Source organism: Falco naumanni, chromosome 6 (genome assembly GCF_017639655.2).
Source record: "Falco naumanni isolate bFalNau1 chromosome 6, bFalNau1.pat, whole genome shotgun sequence".
Classification (NCBI taxonomy): domain Eukaryota; kingdom Metazoa; phylum Chordata; class Aves; order Falconiformes; family Falconidae; genus Falco; species Falco naumanni.
The window spans coordinates 57,175,799-57,196,410 of NC_054059.1; the positions used below are offsets into that span (position 1 = coordinate 57,175,799).

A 20,612-nucleotide genomic window follows, 5' to 3' on the forward strand; every position below is an offset into this window, starting at 1 on the left:
ACCCAGTGAAACAGTTTTTGGTATGGGGGCCAGGGCTCCTTTCCCTCAGCTTCCCCAGAATACAACCACACAGCGTGCTGGTCAGAGCACCTTCCCCAGAGAAATGAGCTGGTCTGCTTGGGCAGAAGAGGGCATTCAGCCCATCTGGGTGACACTTCCCATGCTGTGCTAGAGAGGCGGGTGTTTCTCTGCCTCCTCTTCCAGCCATGTGTTGGTGGAGCCCGGGGTCAGCTGTGTTGGTTCTCACTGGGCCTGCAGGAAGAGACCTCTAAACAACATGGGCAGAGAACATAAAATCAACACATGGTGGTGGGATGGGTATGGAGCTACCTGGGAAGAGCAGAGCCCTTTGCAGACATGTCCAGTGACTGAATATTGTGTAGGAAATAACCCCAGTCTTGCATACTGGCAGCTTCAATTCATGGGCTGACGTACGAGTGCCTGATAAGGTTGCAGTCCTGAGGCATGCACAGTGACTGTCTGTCCCCAGCCAGCCCCTGCCTAACAAAATCAAATTTATCTTGACATGCAGGGCTGTGTTTAGAAAGCTGCGGCAGCTCAGGGGTATTTCAGATATCTGCAGTGGGGACAGGAGAGACAGCTGTGGTGGTAGTCTTGTTAGCTAGCCTGATATAAATTGTCTCTTCCCATGAATCACCGCTGCCAGGCAGCAATGGGATTTGGGAACCTCCAGGGTTAGACTGTGAGGAGAAACTGAATATCATGATTTTGGGTCCAGAAATCTAAATTTTAGAAAGACGTCAGAAATTTAGAAGAGTGCAGGTATCTGCGTTTTGGGGGGCTTTTTTTATAGACCTAGTCTTTGGAGCATGCATTAGGCCATCCTTTAGCCTGTTACACTTCCACACAGAGTTGATGATATTTGCCTCCTAAAAATTGCAGTCAAGTGACCCTTTATGAACTGACTGTGGAGTTATGTGTTGGTTAGTATCGAGTAATTTCTGAGATCTAAGCCCGGATCGGTCATCAGTTTGTTCCATGGCTCTGAAAGGAGTTTGTAAAAATAGCACCAGGGAGCTCTATATCTATCGGAATTCAATATTTCAGTCTGGCAGCCTTGGATCTGAGAGTGAAGCATTGCTCTTTTAGCCAGTACACCGTCACCAGCTTCTGGGTCAATGATAGGGAATGGGAACATACTAAATAATTCAGGTGGTGACCTGACTGTCCTAGGGCAGCAGTGCTTTAGCAGTGCAAGGAGGAAGTGTTACTGAAATCAGTGGGATGATTTTAATGAATAAGAAACTTTGAAGGATAGTGCTTTTTTGTTTTGTTTTGTTTTTTGTTATTATTGTAGTGAAATATGCAGGGACTAGCATTACCATCTTGCTGAAGGTTACTACCCATAAGGGAAATTTAGTGTCTGTTTTTAAAGAGAATCCCATTTGTCTGTTCATTTTCCTGCGGTTCTCATTCTGCAATCTGAGTATATCTTATTCTAATCATCACATCGTATACGATACAACGCAATGAAACCAAAAGTGAGGCAAGCTGCGGTCCATGGAAGTGGTCAGGTTCGTGCTACTCCTGCTAAGTGCTGCTAGGTGGCAATATGTTACCTAGAAAACTACGAGCTTCCAGCCACCACCAACCTCCTCAGCTTCAGACCTAGCTGGGATGTGTCCGGGCATTGCTTGGCTCAAAAAGGCAGGGAGGCCTTGGAGCAGGACCTGGTGGAGAGCTGCTTCACTCACACAGATTTCTAACTCGGTACTGAGGTTTTCCAGAAACAAATGCAGGACTGAATCCTACCGGAAAAAATGTCTCCTCTGTGAACCCGAGAGAAAAAATAAGAGGAAAGCTTGCCTGTTGCAATACTTCTGTTTATACTGGGAGCATTTTGTAAGGGAATGAATCTTTCTGTTGTATAAAGATATTGCCATCTGGACTAGAATATTTCATATAATCACAGGTTTCTCTTAAGAATACAAAATAGAAAATTTCTTTTCAGAGTGCAAAGATATTTTATTTCCAAATGTATGATTAATTGCAATTCTCTACATGTTCAATCAAAATGTTTAATCAGCTCAACCAACATCAGGACGTTTGTATTGACAGCTGGGTTGAAAACCAGCTTTAATAAAGGTGGAGAAGATGTATTTCCAGGTACATCTTTCAGCCATGCTACAAACACTTAGAACTGAGTCATCTTGTGTATGTGTATTAACAACGGCATAGTAGTAATGACTGGCGCATATTTGCATATTGCTTTGAATACAGAAAGTGATCTGGATTGAAACAAGCATTTATTTCCCTTGGCCTGACTCCTGGCGTGGCAGCGTATGTTCCTTCAAGGAGGAAAACCAAGGGCTGGGGAAGGGCAGAGAGGGCAGGGCTCTGTGTGTTGATGCCATTTTATGCCAGCTGTAAGTTTACAAAAGATTACAGCTTAAGAATTACTCCCTTTTGATGGCGGGGTAGTTTGCAGCTGGCTCAGCACTTTGTCTCAGCTGCCAGAGCGTGGGCACAGGTGAGCAGCGCCTGGAGCTGGGGAGGCAGTGGCCGGGAGCACGCCTGCGGGAAAGGGCTTACGCTTGGGCTGGCAGGTAACGTGGATACATGTGAACATGGGGGGCCCGCGTCTGTCCTTGTGGTGGTGGCACGGGTAGGCCATTAACGTCTCTCCTGGCAGTGCAACACCAGGGAGAGCAAGTGGGGCCGGAGCAGCTGCTCTGTTCCAGGCTGGATCCTCCCGGCAGGGGTGCCTACCCCCTCTCAACCTGAGGCGAGACGTTGTTCTGGCATGGCAGATAAATTAGCATCTTTAATTACACTGGCTTGGATAGAAACACAGGGCTTGCTTCGTAGGCTACCGGTGCAGGAAACAAAATTCATAATGAACTGTTCACGTGGTGTTTAGCAACCTTGGATCTAACAAGCACCTTCTGCGGCAAAACTGCTTCAATTTAGACGGAGTTTCTGGTGCCTGGGGTCACCCGTAAGCAGACGTGGCACGGAGCAACGGGCACGGCCGCCCCACCGCGGCGGAGGCCACCCGGCTACCTCGAGCTCGCAGCGGCTCAATATGCTCTTTACTCGCCGTAGTCTCGCTCCGGGTGCTGCCCCGGCACCCGCTGCCCCGCACGGCCGGCCGGCTGTAGGCCCGGCACCGCGGCCTGCCCCACCCCGGCCCTGCCCGGCGCGGCGGCGGTTCCCGGCGGGGCCGTTTTCCCCGCGGCACCACCCGCCTGCCGTGCCCGATCGGCGACGGGAAGGGGAGCGGCGGAGCCAGGTCAGTGCCCGGCCGCGGGCCTCTGCCGGGCCCTGGGGCGTGCGGTGGCGAAGAGGAGGGGCAGGGTCTGGCCGGGGCTTGGGGCCGAGGAGCGGGCCCGGTGGCGGCAGCTGCCGCGGTGGCAGGCGGGCGGCGCGGTGTGCGGGCCCCGGGGCGGGCGGAGGCGGGGCGGGCTCGCCGCTGCTGGGGCGGCCGGGGGTGTTTCTGCCTGAACGTGTTAGGCGCTACGAGCGCCCATCGCTTGCTCGGCCTCGGCCCGGAGACCTCGGGTCTTACTTTGGGAACAGCCGGTTACCGCCCCCTTCGGCCCTGGTTGGCACAGGGCCCTCCCTTGCCGGTTGATGTAAAATAAATGATTTTTTTAAAGAATAGGCCATGCCAGAAACGGTTGCCTAGGTCAGACCGAGTGCTGTGGTGCACTTGTTGGGATTTTGGCGTTGCACAAGGTCAGCAGCAAGGAACCTCTGCTGGGGAAGGAGTTTCTCCCGCCCTCTTGTAATCATGGTCTTCCCAAGGTGATACCATGCAGGATGCCTTTGCTTCCTGAAATTTAGTTTGTAGAGACAAGGAGCCAGGTGAGGTGCTGTCCTGGTGTGCTGCTGCTAGTTCCCAGTGCTGTTACATGGGAACACTAGGTGCACCCCTGAGAACCGTGCTACGGCCAGTTCTGACATCGGGTGAGGTTTTGCTGTGTTGTCAGCGGGAGCATTTGCTGGTGGTGGTAAGGAGAGCAATAGCAAGGAACAGAGTACTAAGTGGACTTCTGAGCACTGCTCAACTGCAAAACTTTTTACAGTTTTCAAGGCAAATTGATCTGTGGGAAAGTATCAAGCTCTGCAGTTAACAGCTAGAACAAATTCATCCTTGCACTTTTTATGGCTCAGGATTTGGTGACTAAAAAGCAAACAGTGAGTTGGTCGCGCTATTTCACAGGAATGGGAGTGACCACATCTATTTGTTTTGAAGGGGTCTAAAATACACCTAGCAGGCAGTGAGCTTTATGTGAACTTAAAAGTGTTTTCTGTCACTGTTACAGAGGGTCTTTTGTGACAAAGGCAAAAAGAACCTCTTCAGATCAAAGCATTAAAAAATAAAGGGCATGCGCCCATTTGTGGAAGATAACGGATTCTTGCTCTCACCCTCTGCTGTGAAACTCAAGATCTTGTACTCACCATCTGACCAGAATCAGGTGTTTTTAGGTAGTGTCATGTATTTGTGGCAAGACTTCTTTTGTCAGCTGTTTTGCATCCTTGAATGCTGTTATTTTTCACTGAACTTGGATATGCTTCTGTGTGATTTGTTTACTAAGTCTTCAAAATAATTAAAATGTGATTAAAAGAGAATATAATTGGTTAGGAACAGAGAGACAGCTCGCATCTAAAACTTAGCCTGCAGGGACCATTAAAAAATGCAAAACTAAACAAAGGACAAATAATTTGGAAAACACGTAGCTTGCTATCTCCGGAACTGAGCTGCTGAGAAACAAGGGAAAAAAGAGAGATAGAAGCAGAATATAGATGTAAAGTGTAAGCCAGCTTAAAACTGGAACCAAAGACAAGAGGGTTTTTACTTAACACTTCCTTCCCCTCCCCCCCCCCCGTTTTTATTTCTGTTTCACATGTACATGATTTGAAGCCATTTCTGTTAGTTAGTTTGGACATCTTCTCACTTCTTGTTCTCTCAGCTTCTGGACAGGTAAACATTTCTTATTATGACGTCTAGAAACTAGGAGGCCAAAACTTTTTGTTCTTTTCTCAACGGTAACATAGTGGCTAAAAAACATGTCCTTTATCATACCAGCTACTTCTAAAGCCCATTTTTAGAGGAGACACAAAACTCTTGGGTATCTTTGCACTGAACTGGAGGACTATTGACCCCACCTACTTTGTCTACCATGCAGGTACCAGAGACAATGTACTAAAAATGTGAACAGTGTTCAGCAAGTTTGAGAGCCATGACATCTTGAGAAAGGCATGAACTTGAGGTGGCTCCTGCTGAACTTGGTGTTACTGCTGTGTAGAGATGCCATAGAGGAGGTGCATTTTCCTTCTTGGGGAGGTAGAATTTCCCAAGCTTTGTTTAGTTTCTGTATTTTGAAGTTATGTTTTGTTAGTAGGTTTTCTGCTGCCAATCCCTTAGCACCCTTAAAATCTGCTCGCTGCTTTCTTCCAGCTGAAGGAAAGGCAGCTGGAGAGGGAACTGCCCTCAGCTTACTTCAGCTGATAATTATTAGAGTGGGAAGAACCTGTCAGGTAAGGTGTTTAAGTTAACCTAACCCACGCATTGCTGAATGAAAGAGATGCGTAAGTGGATGAGGTAGATGGAGGACTCAGTAATCTTTAGCTGAATGGTGGTGACAAGCAGCTGGCCACAGTGGCCTATTCAGCCAGTGCTGGGAACCCTGCAGGTGAGACCTCCCTCCTAGACCTTTCATGTATTTGAAGGCAGGGTCCAAATGACTTCTCTGCACTGAGACCCATGCTCTTGTCTTGTTTTGCATCCAGGCGCTGACCCTCTTTGATCTTGCTGTTTCTGAATTCCTTCTGTCTGTCAACACTGGAATTTCTTTTCTCCTTTACCGCCCCACCCCCCTCCCCCAGCCAGTCACCCACCAGCCCTCTGTTTCAGGTTCCAGTCAGTTGGTGTTAATGATTTGCACTCATTTTCAACCTACTTTTTTTTTTTTTTTTTTTAAAAAAATAGATGGACTATTTTCATGCTTTGGTTATATTTCTCTTTCACTCTCTGCTTTTTCATGTGTTTTAGTGTTACAGGGTCAGTTGTGCCAATCCTCAGCATTGGGTTACTACTTGCTTTCCATTCATTAGTCAGGTGCTGCAGGAACCCGGTGAAGCATCCAACAGTCATGGTCACTGCTCTCTAGTACAGATGAATGCCTTCTACAGTGAATGGTAAGACGCCCACGCAGAGTTGAACTGTGAATCATATCATCAGCATCTTCAGTTCACATCTTCTACCCTTTGTTCCACCCTGCCTTCACACTTTGATGCTTGTCACTGCAATTGCAGTGGCTGGAGGTCTTCATCAGGTTAAGTTCTCCTATGCTTCTTCACCTGTCAGCTGCCCTTGATGCCTTTGTCAGTGTCGCAGAAGTGTCTGTCTTACTGGTTTTTTGTTATGTCATTTGAATATTTTCTCCTTGAGATTTCATTTGTGGATTTTGTATATTGGATCCCTTTATTTCTGCTTCACTTTATCTCAGGATACCTTCATCCAAAAGCAGAAAATCAGCTGATTTTTTTTGCAGGTGACTCACAAGTCTGTATCTGCACATCACAACTGTCACTTCCTGCCCTATGTGAAAGGGCACACTTATTTCTCTGATTTATTGGAAACATATCCCTGCATCTTTTCTCCCCATTTCATTTTTCCCTGACTTGTGTCAATAATTCAGGCACCATCTTTGAGTCAGAATTTTCTCAGCTCATGTATTTTAACTTGCTGATTATTTCTGTGTAGCTGCTCTGTAGTGCAGTGTTTCTTATTTGTGCATGCAGCTCTAATGCTTGTTTGGGCTCCCAAGATCTAGTTCTCTGGTTTGTCTTAGTTCTTCTACCCATCCAAGAAGTTGCTACCTAGATCCCTTACCCATTGCTCTGGCCAGCTATGTCTGTGCTCTCTGGCAATAGCAACTGGCAATGCTGTTGATGGTTGCTGTTTGATACAGCATGTTTTAAGAGAAAAAAACAGGGGTTGCAGCAGAATAGTGGTGAACGGCAAGGGCAAATACGCTTGTTCAAGAGCTGGGATTTATTAGTTTCCCAAAGAATCTGCTCAGTTAGGGAATGTTGATGCTGGTGTAATCCCAATTACTGATTTTTTTATTAACACCATGAGAACTGAATTTTAACTAGGCAGTTACTAGAGGCTTTCAGAAGGCCTCTGATACATGTGCAAACACAAAAATACGTGTGTGTCTGCATGTAGATGCATATATTGCTCTTGCATAATGTGTGTCATTCCTTTGATACTGAAGTGTTGACATTTGATAAGTGTTCATATTAACCCGCTGTCTGCTAGCCCCACAGGCAAGGCTGTTATAAAATCACTTGAATGCCAAATGGGATTTGAACTGTTGTTGTATGTAAGAGGTATAGTAACTGTGGAATGAACAGCTATTGATGTCCATACTATTGGCTTATCTCTTAGTTGTCACCAGTGGTAAGTAAAGCTGTAGCACTTAAAACATTTGAAAGATGCTGATTGCCCATAGTGTTCGTTATCCCTATACTGTCAGATATTTTTTTTCACTGTAGAAATTGTGCATAAACTGTCTGTGCTACAGATGTTAATGGGTATAGCAGGTCTGACTTTAAAATTAGAATGAGACTTTATTTCTGTAAGTGTATCTAAATAGACGTAATTATGTTAAGCTGTAAATTTTAGTGTAATAAATATGTCTTGGCTTGTCATACAACTTTGTGCAGGTTACTGCAACATCTCTCTCTTGCACTGCTTTCACTTACAGTACAAAAAAATCAATCTCAGTCGTGCAAGTCTTCTGTACTGATTGAAATCTTGGATGTTGTTTGTCAGAGATCAGCAGAAATCCCTTTAGTCCGAGAGAGCTGTAGCTTAAATATCATGCTTTTCCTGAGTGGTTAGCTTTCTCAGACTGAGCTGTTAAAATAATCTTGTTTTTATTAAAAAAACTACTGGGTACTGACCAGTGCTGTAAGAGATGGTTTTAAAGATAATAATTCAAAGATAATACCTTGCATGAGTCATTAATCATGAGTCATGATCAGCAGGCAGTGATATCCAATTTGTTTTCTAATCCCACACTTGCTGATGCTCTTTATTACCATAGTGATAATATTAAAGAGCTGTTAATGCATATAACCACGCAGCTGAAAATGGCAGACTTTTTTTTTTTTTTTTTTAGAATAAAATTTCCATATCTTAAATCTATTTTGCTCTGTACATTTTTTGACATGAAAAATCTCAGTAGTATCGAAGTGATCAAACAAGTATAATTTGGCAGTGAGTTAGGTTAACAGAACAGACTTCCCCCTTCCTCCTTTACTTTCAGGCCAATCACTGTTGCTTCCTTGAGAACTAAATCCAGTCTGTCTTCTTACAAGGACTGGGGGGGCTTTGTAGCCATTAAAAATCGGGAGCTAACTGTTCAAGCTATGCTTCGCAACAAGTGCCTGCACTATCTGTTTTTAATGTTGGCTCTCTTCTGAGCGAAAACTAGGAGCTGGGTGGGAAGTTTTGTTGCATGAATGTATGTTAGGGAATGACTACTGAGGTTTAAGAGAAAATGGAAGGCCATTTCTCTTCTGAGAGCCTGAATATAAAAAGAATAATTTAGCTGAGAAATAAGCTTTGGAAACCTGTTTTCACTCTTAAATGAAATTTCACAAAGAAAAGTGATTTTAAAAACTCTGGAAGGTGATGGTTGAACTGTTACAGATGATATTAGAATGTGCATAGATGGGAGAGTGTTGGGGTGCACTTTATGAAGTAATAAATCTTGTTTCCAATTGGATTTTAACTTTATTAAATTTTAATTAGTTTTATCGGCTTGTGCTTTAGTGTAGAAAAGTTGATCGTGACAGATTAGAACCTTAAATTTAGTTAGGAGCTCAGAAGACCCTTCAAAGTGTCTCACCAGATGTTAAAAAATGATCCCTTTACCTGTTCCAGTGAATATGTCCTTATAATGCATAATTTGTTACTTCGTTACTACTTAATAGTTTCTTTGTATTGAACTTGTGAGATAGTGCTGTATTGATGGATGCAATGTGGCAGGACAGGTGTGAATCTACTGGCATAGGTGGCTCTTCAAAATTGCCTGGTACGATGCATACTCCTCCACATCCCATAATGTCATTGCTGTGCAGGCGACTTCTCCATTTCGATGGGGATTACACCTGCCCCAAGAGAAGCATTTTCCACTTCAGTGTAGGATGGTACAGCCAGAGACATGATAAGTAAGAGTTCACCTGACAGGATAGTTCACTTCTTTCATTATAAACTAATTCAGTGTGGGTTTTTTTAATGTGTGTTTACTTGTTTGTGTGTGTATAATAAAAGTTTTAAAAAATTTGAGTCTGTAAACTGTAAGATGCCCTGAACACAGCATAAAATACGGCTGTTAACAAATTCTATCTTGGTGAATATGTTTGTGTTCTGGGTTCACCTTAGAAAAACTTCCCAGGACTTTCTTGCCAATTTTGAAAGAATCTTGTTTTTGCCAAATACGATTAAGAAACAAAGATGGTCTTTTCCCAGTTCTCAAAAAAAAAAAAAAATAAAAATCTACTGTGTCTTCTGAACAGCTGTATCCATTAAAAAGTGGGTTGGAACAAAGCTTGGAGTACTCTAGCAAACTGCAAGATTTAAATACAACAAACCTTTTTCTGTGTCCTGTGGGGGTTCTTTTGATTCCCACTCTGAGTGGCTTCTAAGATAACTTATTTTTCAGTTCAGCTGTCTCCAGTTCAGGCTGTACCCTGTTTCTTTCAAATCACATGTAAACCACTTTCTCCAGGAGACCCTTTTCCAAAGTAAATAAAATAAGGCAGAGCCACAGATTAAGAATAGTAATTGATAATTACTTTCTTGTCATTTCCTAATATATAGTCATGCAGTGTAGAGTGGAAATAGCAGAGGAATAAGCCATGGGTATGCTGGTACATAGAAATAGTTTACCAATATTATGTACCTGTATAAAAGGCAAGTGTGATGCTCAATATATAATACTGTTGTACACTTTTCATCCTTTGGAGTACTGCACAGGTCCTGGTGCTTTGTGTCCAGGTGAGATGAATTCAAAGGGCTACTGGAATGACTGACAAAAGCATATAGCTACCAGGGGCTAGGCAGACTAACTAGTTTTAAGATGGGTTGTGATAAACGTGTGGTAATGTGAGGAAACAGACCTCAATACAGGAATGGTCTTCAGTTTTTAATTTTTGAGTTCCTCAAGTATTTATCTCAGGGAGGTCTTGCTGTAATAGTTGCTTACAGAAAAGAAGGAGATCCAGATCCTGAAAACTGTGGAGTTTCCTCCAACATAGGTGTGGGGTTTGGGTATTTTATTTTAGGGGGGAGGATGAGGGAGTGTTTAGAAGACTAGTACAGAGTAAGTTGGCTCAGTGGAACATGCAGGAGTCTTACTGTAGTTCTTGAGCCTTTTTCATGTTCTGCGTGCAAATGCTTTTGGGTAATTTTTACAAGAAAAGATTTTAAAAGATGCTGATTTCTGGCTTAACTACTAAAATAACTTCATAAAACTCCTGACAACTTTGTGTGGGAGTAGGTTCAAACTAAGAATTTTGCAAATCCAGTCTGCAATGATTTCTGTAGACTTTTATGATTGCATCACCTTTATTTTAGTTTCTGCTGTTACACTTCCCTCTCGGTCAGAGGACTGAGGTAGATTTCAGTGGAAATTTCCTGATTATTATAACCCCGCCCCATTTGTTTCCAGAAATGGCCATTTCTCTGTGGAAGAACTTACTTCAGACTACAAGGGAAAGGATACTGCAGTGGAGAAGGGTGTCACTGTATAATGGTGCTCATGGCTATGAGGAAGAATTGATAAAGAAGAAACTCCACCAGTTTGCTGGTGGATCCATCAACCTTTCCAAAGAAGACAATGGCATTGGAATACTTACTTTGAACAACCCAAAGCTAATGAATGCCTTTACAGGTATTTGTTGATGGGATTGCTGGGGGTTTTTTTCTTCTTTTTTCCTTCAGTTACCCATTTTAGCGTTTTGCTTAAACAAAATTGCCTTACCATTCCTTAGTTAAAAGAAGAAATGTTTAAGTTTTATTCAGATGTGCAGCAAATGCCCACTATTCTACATAGTAGCTTTGCCATAAACATTGTAAGAATGTAAGAAATTCTCAGTGATACAGGGACTGTCTGGTAGAACATACTTCTCCCCCTCTTTTTTTCAGTCAGCACAGTTCTGCTACTATGCTCTTGTATCTCCTTTCATTTTGTCACTATTGCTCTAGAAACATATAGAGTGTTTTTATGGGGGTGGGAAGACTCCATCTTTGTTTTGTAAGTGGTGTAGGAAGGGTGATTTTACTTCTTTGTTCTTTACCTAAAGCCCTTCCTGTGACTTAAGCTTCTGTAATTTGGTCTTTTCCAGTCACCCAGACTGGCTTCCATTTTTTCTTCATTTGCCTTGTGTCTGAAATACCATTGACTGGTTAATTAAAGGTCAGATTAGCTGGGTGTTCTCAGCTGTTGCAGATCAGGGATCAATTTTATATGCTTTCACACTGGACAATGCTTTGCTATCAAAACCAAGTACCCTATTTTATTAATCTTGTATTATGAGAGCTTTTCATCTCCAAGATGGGTATATTTGCTGTCTGTTCTTAACTGTTTAGAATATTTCAGTTTATGCTGTTCTCTTCAGACAGAAGTGGCACGGGTTCAGGGTGTGCATCTGCCTGAGCTGGAGTTGTGCATAAGCCTTTAAGAAAGCCTTTATCTCCTAATATTTTGAAATGGATACATTTGTGTCACCTTCTTAATTTCTTTTTTGCTGTTCTATTTTCCTGCCCAGTTCTCACTGTTCCTTTGCTGTCAGCGAGCATGTTTGCAACACGCTAGCAAAATGTAGAGTTGTTTGTGTGAAAATCTGTCTACTCCTTCCACTAATGATTATTACCTGAAAGGAAGAGAACCTAACAAAACAACAGAATTAGTGGTAATGCACATAGGTGTGTCTGTGGTTACTCTTTTGCTTCTCTTTAAAAACTAACATATAAAATCATTACCTAACTTGAGAAGTTGTGGCTAAAACATGTTGGCATAGGCATTGTCCATCTGAACGCCTCACTGTCAGCATACCTGCTATTATGCAATCGTAATTACATTGTTTCCTCTTTTTGTACATATTGATTTTTATTTTTGGCTCAAGACAGAGCTGTGCAATGTACAGCTTGTAGACTGTGTGCTTTTAGCTTATTTGTTGTGGAAGTTGAAAGGGGCATGAGAAATGAGATATAATGGCAAAAGGAGGATGGACAGATAAGCCCAGTCTGCTATGGAGATCAGATGTAATACAAATCAAATTGCTTGAACAAAACTTTTATAGAAACTTGCAATTATGTTCTCTGTTTTCTAGGTGCTTGACAGAAGAGGCTTGGAACTGATTTGTTGAAGTACTGAGCTGTTGCAGCTGCTATTTAGGCCACTGGTAGCTGTGCTTTGACTATACGAAGCACTATATAATGTTAATGTAATGAAATCATACCACAATCTCAAGTTGAGCACCCAAAAGTAGCAAATATTTTTTCTCTGGCTCTGTTAGTGGTCTGTAAAATAATCTCTCCTCTCCTTATAGGACTACTGTGAAAATAACTTACTAGTGTATGTGGATTAGATACTGTAGTAGCAAAGAGGAGCTACAAAAACCTGTGAGGAAATTAGTAGTTCTGTCTTTGTTGCAGACCCTGATTAGCATATAGCAAATGAGCCGTGGGATCAGGCAGTTCTGTTTTATGGTAGTGTGTAGAGCCCTGTAGAGAGCAGTACTCCATTTTGCTAGGTAACAGCCACAAAAACTTGCTCTGGAAAATTTTACTATGGCAGTTCAAGAGATTACTGCTTCTTTCTACTGTGCACCTCTGCTAGAGACTTTTGTTGTTAGAGGAGGGAGAGCAGAAGTGGTTGTGCTGGCTGCTGCGGTAGATGGTATGGCATATTAATTTACACTGCTCTTCATTTCACTTTAACATCACTGTCTGTAAACCGCAGTTGCTGAGGAACTAGCAAGCCTTTGATCCTTTTCCTTTTGTTGTGTATCAAATAGTATCCTTCAGGAGCAGTATTAAAAGGCATGGGATATGCAGCCCTTATATTGCCCCAGCAGGACCTGGTTGACTTCATCAGCCAGAGCTTGTAGATACACCCCCTTGCCCCAAATAAATTCTATTGATTCTGTGTCTCAGAGCTTCTGGATAGTGGCAGATGTGAATTTATATATTCATGTACACTGCCTTTAGAAAGCTGCAAAACATCATTAAACTGTTAAAGAGAGATCCTATTTGCCAGGCATTTACTTTGCACAGCAGCTTTTTCTCTCAAAGGAATTATGTTTATTCTGAGCTTGAGCAACTTGTGGAACTAAAAGCAGAAAAAAATTGTTGGCAAATTGCTAATAGGCAATGTGGAGATTGTTATGCCTTTTTTCTCTTCTTAACTGGAATCTGATAGCCACCTGTTTAAAATGGTCTCTTTGGAAACAAAATGCTAATAATGTCCATTTAAGCCTGGTGGAACCAATTTCAGCAGCCCAACCTCTCACTGAACTAAAGTTGAACTTAATTTGAAAGAAGGAAGCCAGCCTGCAGAAATTAGATAATAATGGTGATAATTTTATTTTCTAGAATTGACTTTGAAGCATTTATTCTCAGATTATAATTAAGATTAAAGCAAATTAGTATTCCAAGTAGATTTAGTTCTGTGAAGAGCACGAACTTACTGGTATCAAATACTGAAGGACCAAGGCTGATGGAGTGAGGATTTGCTGTAGTATTGTGTGCTTATAATTATATCAAACATCATGGACAATCTTGGTTGGTAAAATAATAGTTCAGTGTTGTTATTAATGGAAGGGGTTCTCTCTAGGAGGATGGGACAGGATCTGGCCAGTGTCTCTTGTCCCCTGATATTGCATGTAACTGGCTCATATGGTTGTTGGTTTTTTTGTAAACTCAAATTGTCTAGATTTTTGGCTCATAATATACTCCGTGGAAAGACTCTTCAATACCTCACTGCTTTGACTGTTAAAAGTACCACAAACAGCGGTTGTGCTCTTGACTCTGGCATAGCTTGGATGCCAGCCGAAATACCTTTCTTGTACGAAAACTTGGCAAACATGCAAAAAGTGAAATCCACAGGGTTGATGTACATCTGTTTAAACAGCATCATTTGCAGAGAAGTCCTTGTTGAGTGTGCAGTCAGGCTGGGAAAGCATTTCAAGTGAAGACCACAAAAATCTTACCTAGTCCTTGTTCTGCTCAATATTTTCATTCACGGCTTGGATGATGAAATAGAAGTTGAACTGCTGAAATTTTCAGATGACCCCAAATTGGAGAGCTTGCAAGAAGATCATTATTTGGAGCACAGGAGTGGGATTCAAAGTGATCTTGATTAACAAAGAGCTCAAGATCAACAAGGTGTTGTTATTCCTTATTCTATTAGTGATGTGTGATGCCCAGAAAGTATGACCAAATTATAAATACAGAAGGAAAGGGAACCAGTAAAAGTGCTAGGATTTGTTAGAGGATCATAGTCTGGACCTGACAGTGGGAAAAATCAACCCAATGTCATTCTTAGATCTATAATATGAAATGTCCATTTAATTATTGGCCTCCTCAGGAACGTTGTCAAAATGTGCTATTTCACTGGCTGAGACCAAGCCTAAGGATGAAGTGCTTGAGTGAGCATTCACTTTTGGCCTGGTGCTGGGAAGCTTATGTCATAAGAAACTTCAAGGAAAAAAAGCAGGAAGGGTAAAAAAAAATCACCCATGTGAGCACGGCTGCTAACAGGCAGTTTCTCTACAGGATGCATTCTGTGCATGCAGGCATAGGGTCAAAAGAACAACACTCTTGGCAGAAGAGGAAAGAGCGCATGAGGGTTTTGGGGGATATTTTTGAATGTAACATAAATATTCTTCACAGAGAATATCCTTCAGAATTTTGGGAAGTGCGTCCTTCAGGAAAAAATGTATTGTCAGTGCTTGTGTGCAGCATCTAAAGTGATGCTTTTCCTTGTGTTTTTAAGCTCATCACTTGTTAATGATAACTTGGTTTTGGTGGTGAAAAATGTAATGTAAAACATGATGATGGTGATAATTTCCTGTTAAAAATTTTGCTTCTCCCCTCTTGTGACAGGGACTATGATGCTAGAACTCCAGGAGAGGGTAACTGAACTGGAAAACTGGAAGGATGGGAAAGGCCTTATCATCTATGGTGCAGGAAACACCTTCTGCTCAGGATCTGATTTGAATGCCGTCAAAGCAATATCTAACTCCCAGGCAAGTAGTGATACAAAATCAAGGCGTTGGAGAATAACGGGCTTACTGATAGTCTCAGTTTTGAGCTTTTCAGACAGAGGTGTTGCACTATGCTTCTGCTACATTTTACGTGCAAGTCACAGAATGGAGCTTTTAATGGTTGAAAAAATGCTGGCAGCCCCTTTAAACCATGGCTCAGGTGTTATTGTAATTGATTCGTAACTCTGAATTCTACATTACATATTCTTTCAGCCTGTTCTTTTAAAAATGTCATTTCAGTTTCTCAGCAGTATATGGTGAATTTATACATCAAATAAGCTGTGCTTCAGTAGTTTGACCTTTAGAAACAGATACAAGTAATAATTTCTCATATATTCTAAAGTCAGAAACAAATTTAAGTAGCGTGACTGCTATTCCAGAAAGGTTTCGGTTTTGTCAAAGCTGTGTTTGGAGCTACATAAAATGGAAGGACAGGTGCAGTTTTTGTGCTGTGGTCCAGTCAGGTGCGTATTGTGTAACTACGGGGAAGAAGTCAGGGTTTGATGGCAATTTCTCACTCATGCCACACTTCATGACAACTTTCACATGTGCTGCAATTCTATTTATGGATTAACATGTGTTCCTTGGCCATGTGTGAAATAGGGCTTTGTTAACTGCAGAGGAAGAGGGTCTTCCTGGGTTGCAGTTGTGGTAACTGGCATCCTTTTTTGTTGTCAGTTCAAGTTTCAGGATTTAACCACACAAATTAAACATTTCATTGAGCTTTCCAGTAAGAATGCCAACTCAAAAACTGGTGAATCTATTACTAGTGGTAATTTCTTTCTGTTGATGAAACTGAATTTCATTAAAAACATAATCTTAAGTATTTCTGGGCTGATAAATAAATACGATGGTCCAGTTTTCAAAAGGTATGAGAGGCTTTGTTTCCTATGTGGAACACCATGAGAGGTATGCTTTCCTTAATGTGGAGACAGCATGCTTTATGGATATAAGTTTTTTGGGGGAGTTTTCATTTGGACGCTTTATAAGCACTGGTTACTTAAAAAATATAGATGTATCTGATTTTGGGGGCGTGGGTATTGATTGTTATTATTTTTAAATCTGAAATTTTAAGCGTATTTTAGCATGGTAGGAACAGAAGAGGAGCTGAAACCAAGCATGGGCCAATTCTTATCTGCAGTCTAAGCTTTCCTTCAGAGTTCTGCATTCAATAATTCTCAGTGATTCTGCTTCCATACTTTGTTTGACATTTAGTATTCTGTATGTTTATGCAAATTACTTGGAGCCACTGCAGTGGCAGAGAGGGCTCTTGTAAACATTAGGGTCCATAACAGGTATACTGAGCAGAATTAAATTTGTAGGTATTAATTATAATTTTGCCAAAAATTCTCTGCAAAGAATCTAGATCTTATGCTAGTACTGAAATGTAAGTCTAAAAGTCACCAGAAATGCTCCAAGAATAGTTAAATATGGTTGCTTTCTATTTCCTTGGGAGACTTCAAACTATTTATCCTGAACTGAGAGTTTCTTTACAATAGCCACTCCTAAACCATCTGTTTGGTGGGATTTAATAGTCTTTATTAAATAAAACTTTAATAGAATAAGGAATAACATTTGTTGTTCTTTAGTCTTGCAGAACTCTGTGCTCTAACACACTGCAGATGAGAGAGTTTTGTTTGGTTTCAGGTTAAAAGAGCGTTAGGTTAAGTTTTCTGTCCACAGGCATGCCTAAGGCAAAAAAAAGTGAATAGCCTCATGCCTGAACTGATGTGGTTTTCCTTTATTTTTTGCAAGGCTGCTTTAGCCCATAGCTTTTAGTAATTACAGTAAACACTTTTATCTTATTCAACCAGTTGGTTGAGGGAAGATTGTTTTTTTCATAATCTAGCATACACTTTGGCTTTCCCTGTGGTGTAGGAAAAGCAGAATAATGGCCAAGGTGCTGAAGGTTTTTCATGCCCTCTAGTGGCTCCTCTTCCTCCTCCTCCTCTTCCTCTCTCATGTTCAGTTGTTCCTAACGCTGAAACAAACCCAGGTCCCTTGCCTGTTCTCCTTTGGCAAGTGCTAACATTACATGACCAAATCACTGAAGGCAAATAGTGAAACTAGAAGAAAAAAAAAAAAAAGTGTTTTTCTTTCTGTCGTTGTAAGCCTGGTTCCCAAAAGCAATAACCCCAGTCTGGAGCGAGACTTGAGAAGCTGACTAGCTGAAAAGCAGGAGAGGCTGTTGAAAGGGCAGCTGAGAGGAAGGAGACACAAAGAAGAATTTCACTTTCTTTGGTTCCTTTCTAGAAGCTCTAGGACAGAGGTTTCAGAAGCCCTAGGACAGACTGCAGCAGTAAGCTGCAGAGGGAGGACTTCTGAGCAGTTGGAGGTGGTCTGGAAATACTGTTCTATCTGTAGTGAATGTGGAGTCTAAGCTCTTGCAGCCAAAAGAGCCAGTGGTGCAGTTTTCCACTTTATGAAGGTGACTTTCTTCTTCCCTGCACCCCTAGCCTCATGGCAAACTATTAATCCTTTCCTTCCATACGTAATGCATACTGTATTTTAACTCACTTTCTGTTTGTTAGACTTCTTCTTACTCTAAGGACAGTATTAGAGCTGAAAATGTGATTATTCCACTAGACTCCGGTGAACACCTCTTTTATTCAGATAAAATACTCTGACTAGTAGCCTTATTTTGCTTGTTGGGAAGGTTTGAGTGGTATGTTGGCCAAGACACACATAATTGTGATTTTATTTTTTTTTTTCAGAATGTTTTGTGTGCGGCCATTTTTTCCATGTGAAACACAGTAATTTCTCTACCACCTGAGAATATATACACTTTTTTTTTTTTTTTGGTCTGCTTAGTCATAACTGTATTTGTCAAGCTGGTCTGTTCTGGCATTAATCTTTAATTACCATTTTGGATTTTGTTGTGAATTGAGACAGTCTGTTTGAATGCAAGGACTCTGCTGTGATGAAGTGAAAAATTACTTTCTCTGAAGAGCTTTTTTGCAGCTTCATCCTGATGATCGTAGTGTGGGAATTGTGCAAGTCCAGGTCTGAGAACCGATACCTTGTATGTTTGTGTGGGTTTTGAACTTAGCTGCTAAGACAGCTATCATGGAGGATCTGAATGTTCTTTAATTTGGGATGGAAATATTGCTGTTGGTCTAAACAGATGTCGGAAGGGGCTACAGTGATTACTAAAAGCCTCATTGTAAATCAAGATGTACTGAAATTTTCAAGCAGGCCTTTAGTGTAATGGAACTGAGTTCACTGGTTCCTGTGTAGTGATTGTCGTGGCAGTTTATATCTGCCTGGGCAGAGCAGGTCTTAGGAATGCATGAGTAAGTAGACAATAAATAAGCTGAAGTTGACCTACCATTATTTCAAGGTCCTATTCCAAGCTTCTAATTAAGGCAGATTCTTTATCTTGCCAACCCCTGCAAAACTGTGCTTTAGAAATTCGTAAATGCTAATAAAGAGATATTTGTTCTTTTTCTTCCTGCCATTTGTTTGGGAGGTTTTTTTTGTTTGTTCAGTTTGGTTTGGTTTTTGGTGTGGTTTTGTTTTGGTTTTTTTTTGAACTTGCTCAAATTGTTACCTACTGGGTTTTTATTTCTGTGGTGTCCAAACTTTTAATTTGTTTTTTGATCAGGATTAAACAGCACATGTAGTTCAGTGTATGCAGTTCAGTATGCATATGAACATGGTCGTGCTGGATCATTTAGACCAAGAACTCGACAAATAACTGGGCAATACTAGATGTCTGAGAAAGAAAATGATTTTGCTTTAAAATATTCTCTTAGTCCTCATGTCGATTTTTCTCACGTCATGAGTTTATCTAGTTGTTCTTGAATTTGTGTAGGGGTTGCAATGCCCTGCTGCAAAGCATTCCACAGCTTAACGACATGTAGGAAGAAATACTTGTTTTGAACCTAGCAGCAACAGATGTTATTTGGAGCCCCTTAGTTCTTGTGCTGGAAGAGAAGGGAACAATTGTACCCTATTCACTATTGTTTGCAAGCTGATGTAAAACATGGAGGAGAGAAATAAAAATATTCTTTCTGTTTTTTATGGAGGGGAGGAGGTTTTGGTGGTTTGTTGTTGTTGCTCTTGCTGTGGTTTTTGGCTGAAATGCTTTTGGCCCAAACAATAAAATACGCAGTTGATAAATTGTATCTTGTCTAAGACTTTATGGATTTGGAACAGCAAAAGTTCCAGCAGCACTCTATGGTCCTGCACAGACTCTTAAAACTCAGCTTTATGGGTGTTTTAACTGGGAGTGAGAAGAGGAAATTAGGAGGAATCTATGTAAATTCACATCATAGAAATTCAATATGGCGATTACTTTAACAGTGGCTTAATTATAACTGAAATTAATATAAATTGATTGAGTTCTGTGTTTTGGTTTGTTTGTTGTTTTTTATTTTAATCTGATTTATACTAGGTTTTCTGTTTGTGCATAGTGGGGTTGGGCTGGAAGTCAGGCAAGATTAACCAAAGAGAAAAACCCCAGCTAGAGTAAATACAATGAATACTTCTGTATACTCCATCTGTGTGTTTAATTGCTTCTCATTAGGATCAATTAACATTTTTTAATTTCCTATTCTTTGTAGGATGGGATGAATATGTGCATGTTTATGCAAAACACCCTAACCAGACTTATGAGGTAATATATTTTATTTATCCTTCTCTATGAAGTAATTATAAGTATTGGAATATGTTTTGGCTAACTCTTTAACAAGATGTTTAAAGTTAAATGCATAGTTTTAAGTATGTAATTTTAAATCCCAGACCTTGTGTTTGCACGTGTTAATTAGGTATTTATGGATTTAAGTTAGGTAGGCCTTGACATTTTGCAACTATTAGACTTTCCAGAAACTAGAACAGAAAAAAAATGTAAAGGCTTGTATGTGGAGGTCCAGGAGGTACCTATACAGTTAAGGAAATCTAGGCCTTTGAAATGTCTGAAGCTGGCTTCTGTTACTCAGTGGAAATCGGTAGCTCTTAAAAAACAAGCAGGGCCAGCTTTTGCAGCCTACGCAGGTAACATTGATTTAATATATTTATTTAATCTTCCCACTTCATAAGAGGAATGTATTCAGTTTTACCATCTGGTACTTCTGAAAAACATTTTTTCTGTTCCTTTAGATTTAGCTTCCCTTAAGAAATCACATTTCTATTAAATCCATGTGTGGTAGAGTCTGTCTTTGTTTTTTTTCCTGCTCATAGCTCTTTGAAGATAAATAGTCTTTGTTTTCATATAATCTGTATGAGAAAGTGTTATGAATTAATACTATTCTGTAAAACTGCTCATGAGATTGGAGACCGAATAGTAGTAATACTGT

The 20,612-nt window shown here is 41.0% G+C and overlaps 1 protein-coding gene across 8 annotated transcripts in view; it reads left to right on the top strand.

Annotated features, from left to right (window-relative positions):
* The first annotated feature begins 2,475 nt into the window (after positions 1-2,475).
* ECHDC1 (ethylmalonyl-CoA decarboxylase 1) overlaps positions 2,476-20,612 on the top strand; it is a 38,978-nt gene continuing 20,841 nt past the window's right edge. Inside the window, exons 1-6 of one of the 8 annotated variants that reach the window (XM_040597534.1) lie at positions 3,193-3,253; positions 5,154-5,256; positions 6,020-6,165; positions 10,716-10,937; positions 15,155-15,297; positions 19,881-19,933. In XM_040597534.1, coding sequence (XP_040453468.1) covers positions 6,147-6,165; positions 10,716-10,937; positions 15,155-15,297; positions 19,881-19,933 — 437 coding nt within the window. In that variant the 5' untranslated portion in view covers positions 3,193-3,253; positions 5,154-5,256; positions 6,020-6,146. Of the gene's footprint in view, positions 2,568-3,188; positions 3,254-3,278; positions 3,379-5,153; positions 5,257-6,019; positions 6,166-10,715; positions 10,938-15,154; positions 15,298-19,880; positions 19,934-20,612 lie in introns of those variants that run through there. The other 7 variants (XM_040597532.1, XM_040597528.1, XM_040597529.1 and 4 more) reach the window with 7 other exon arrangements.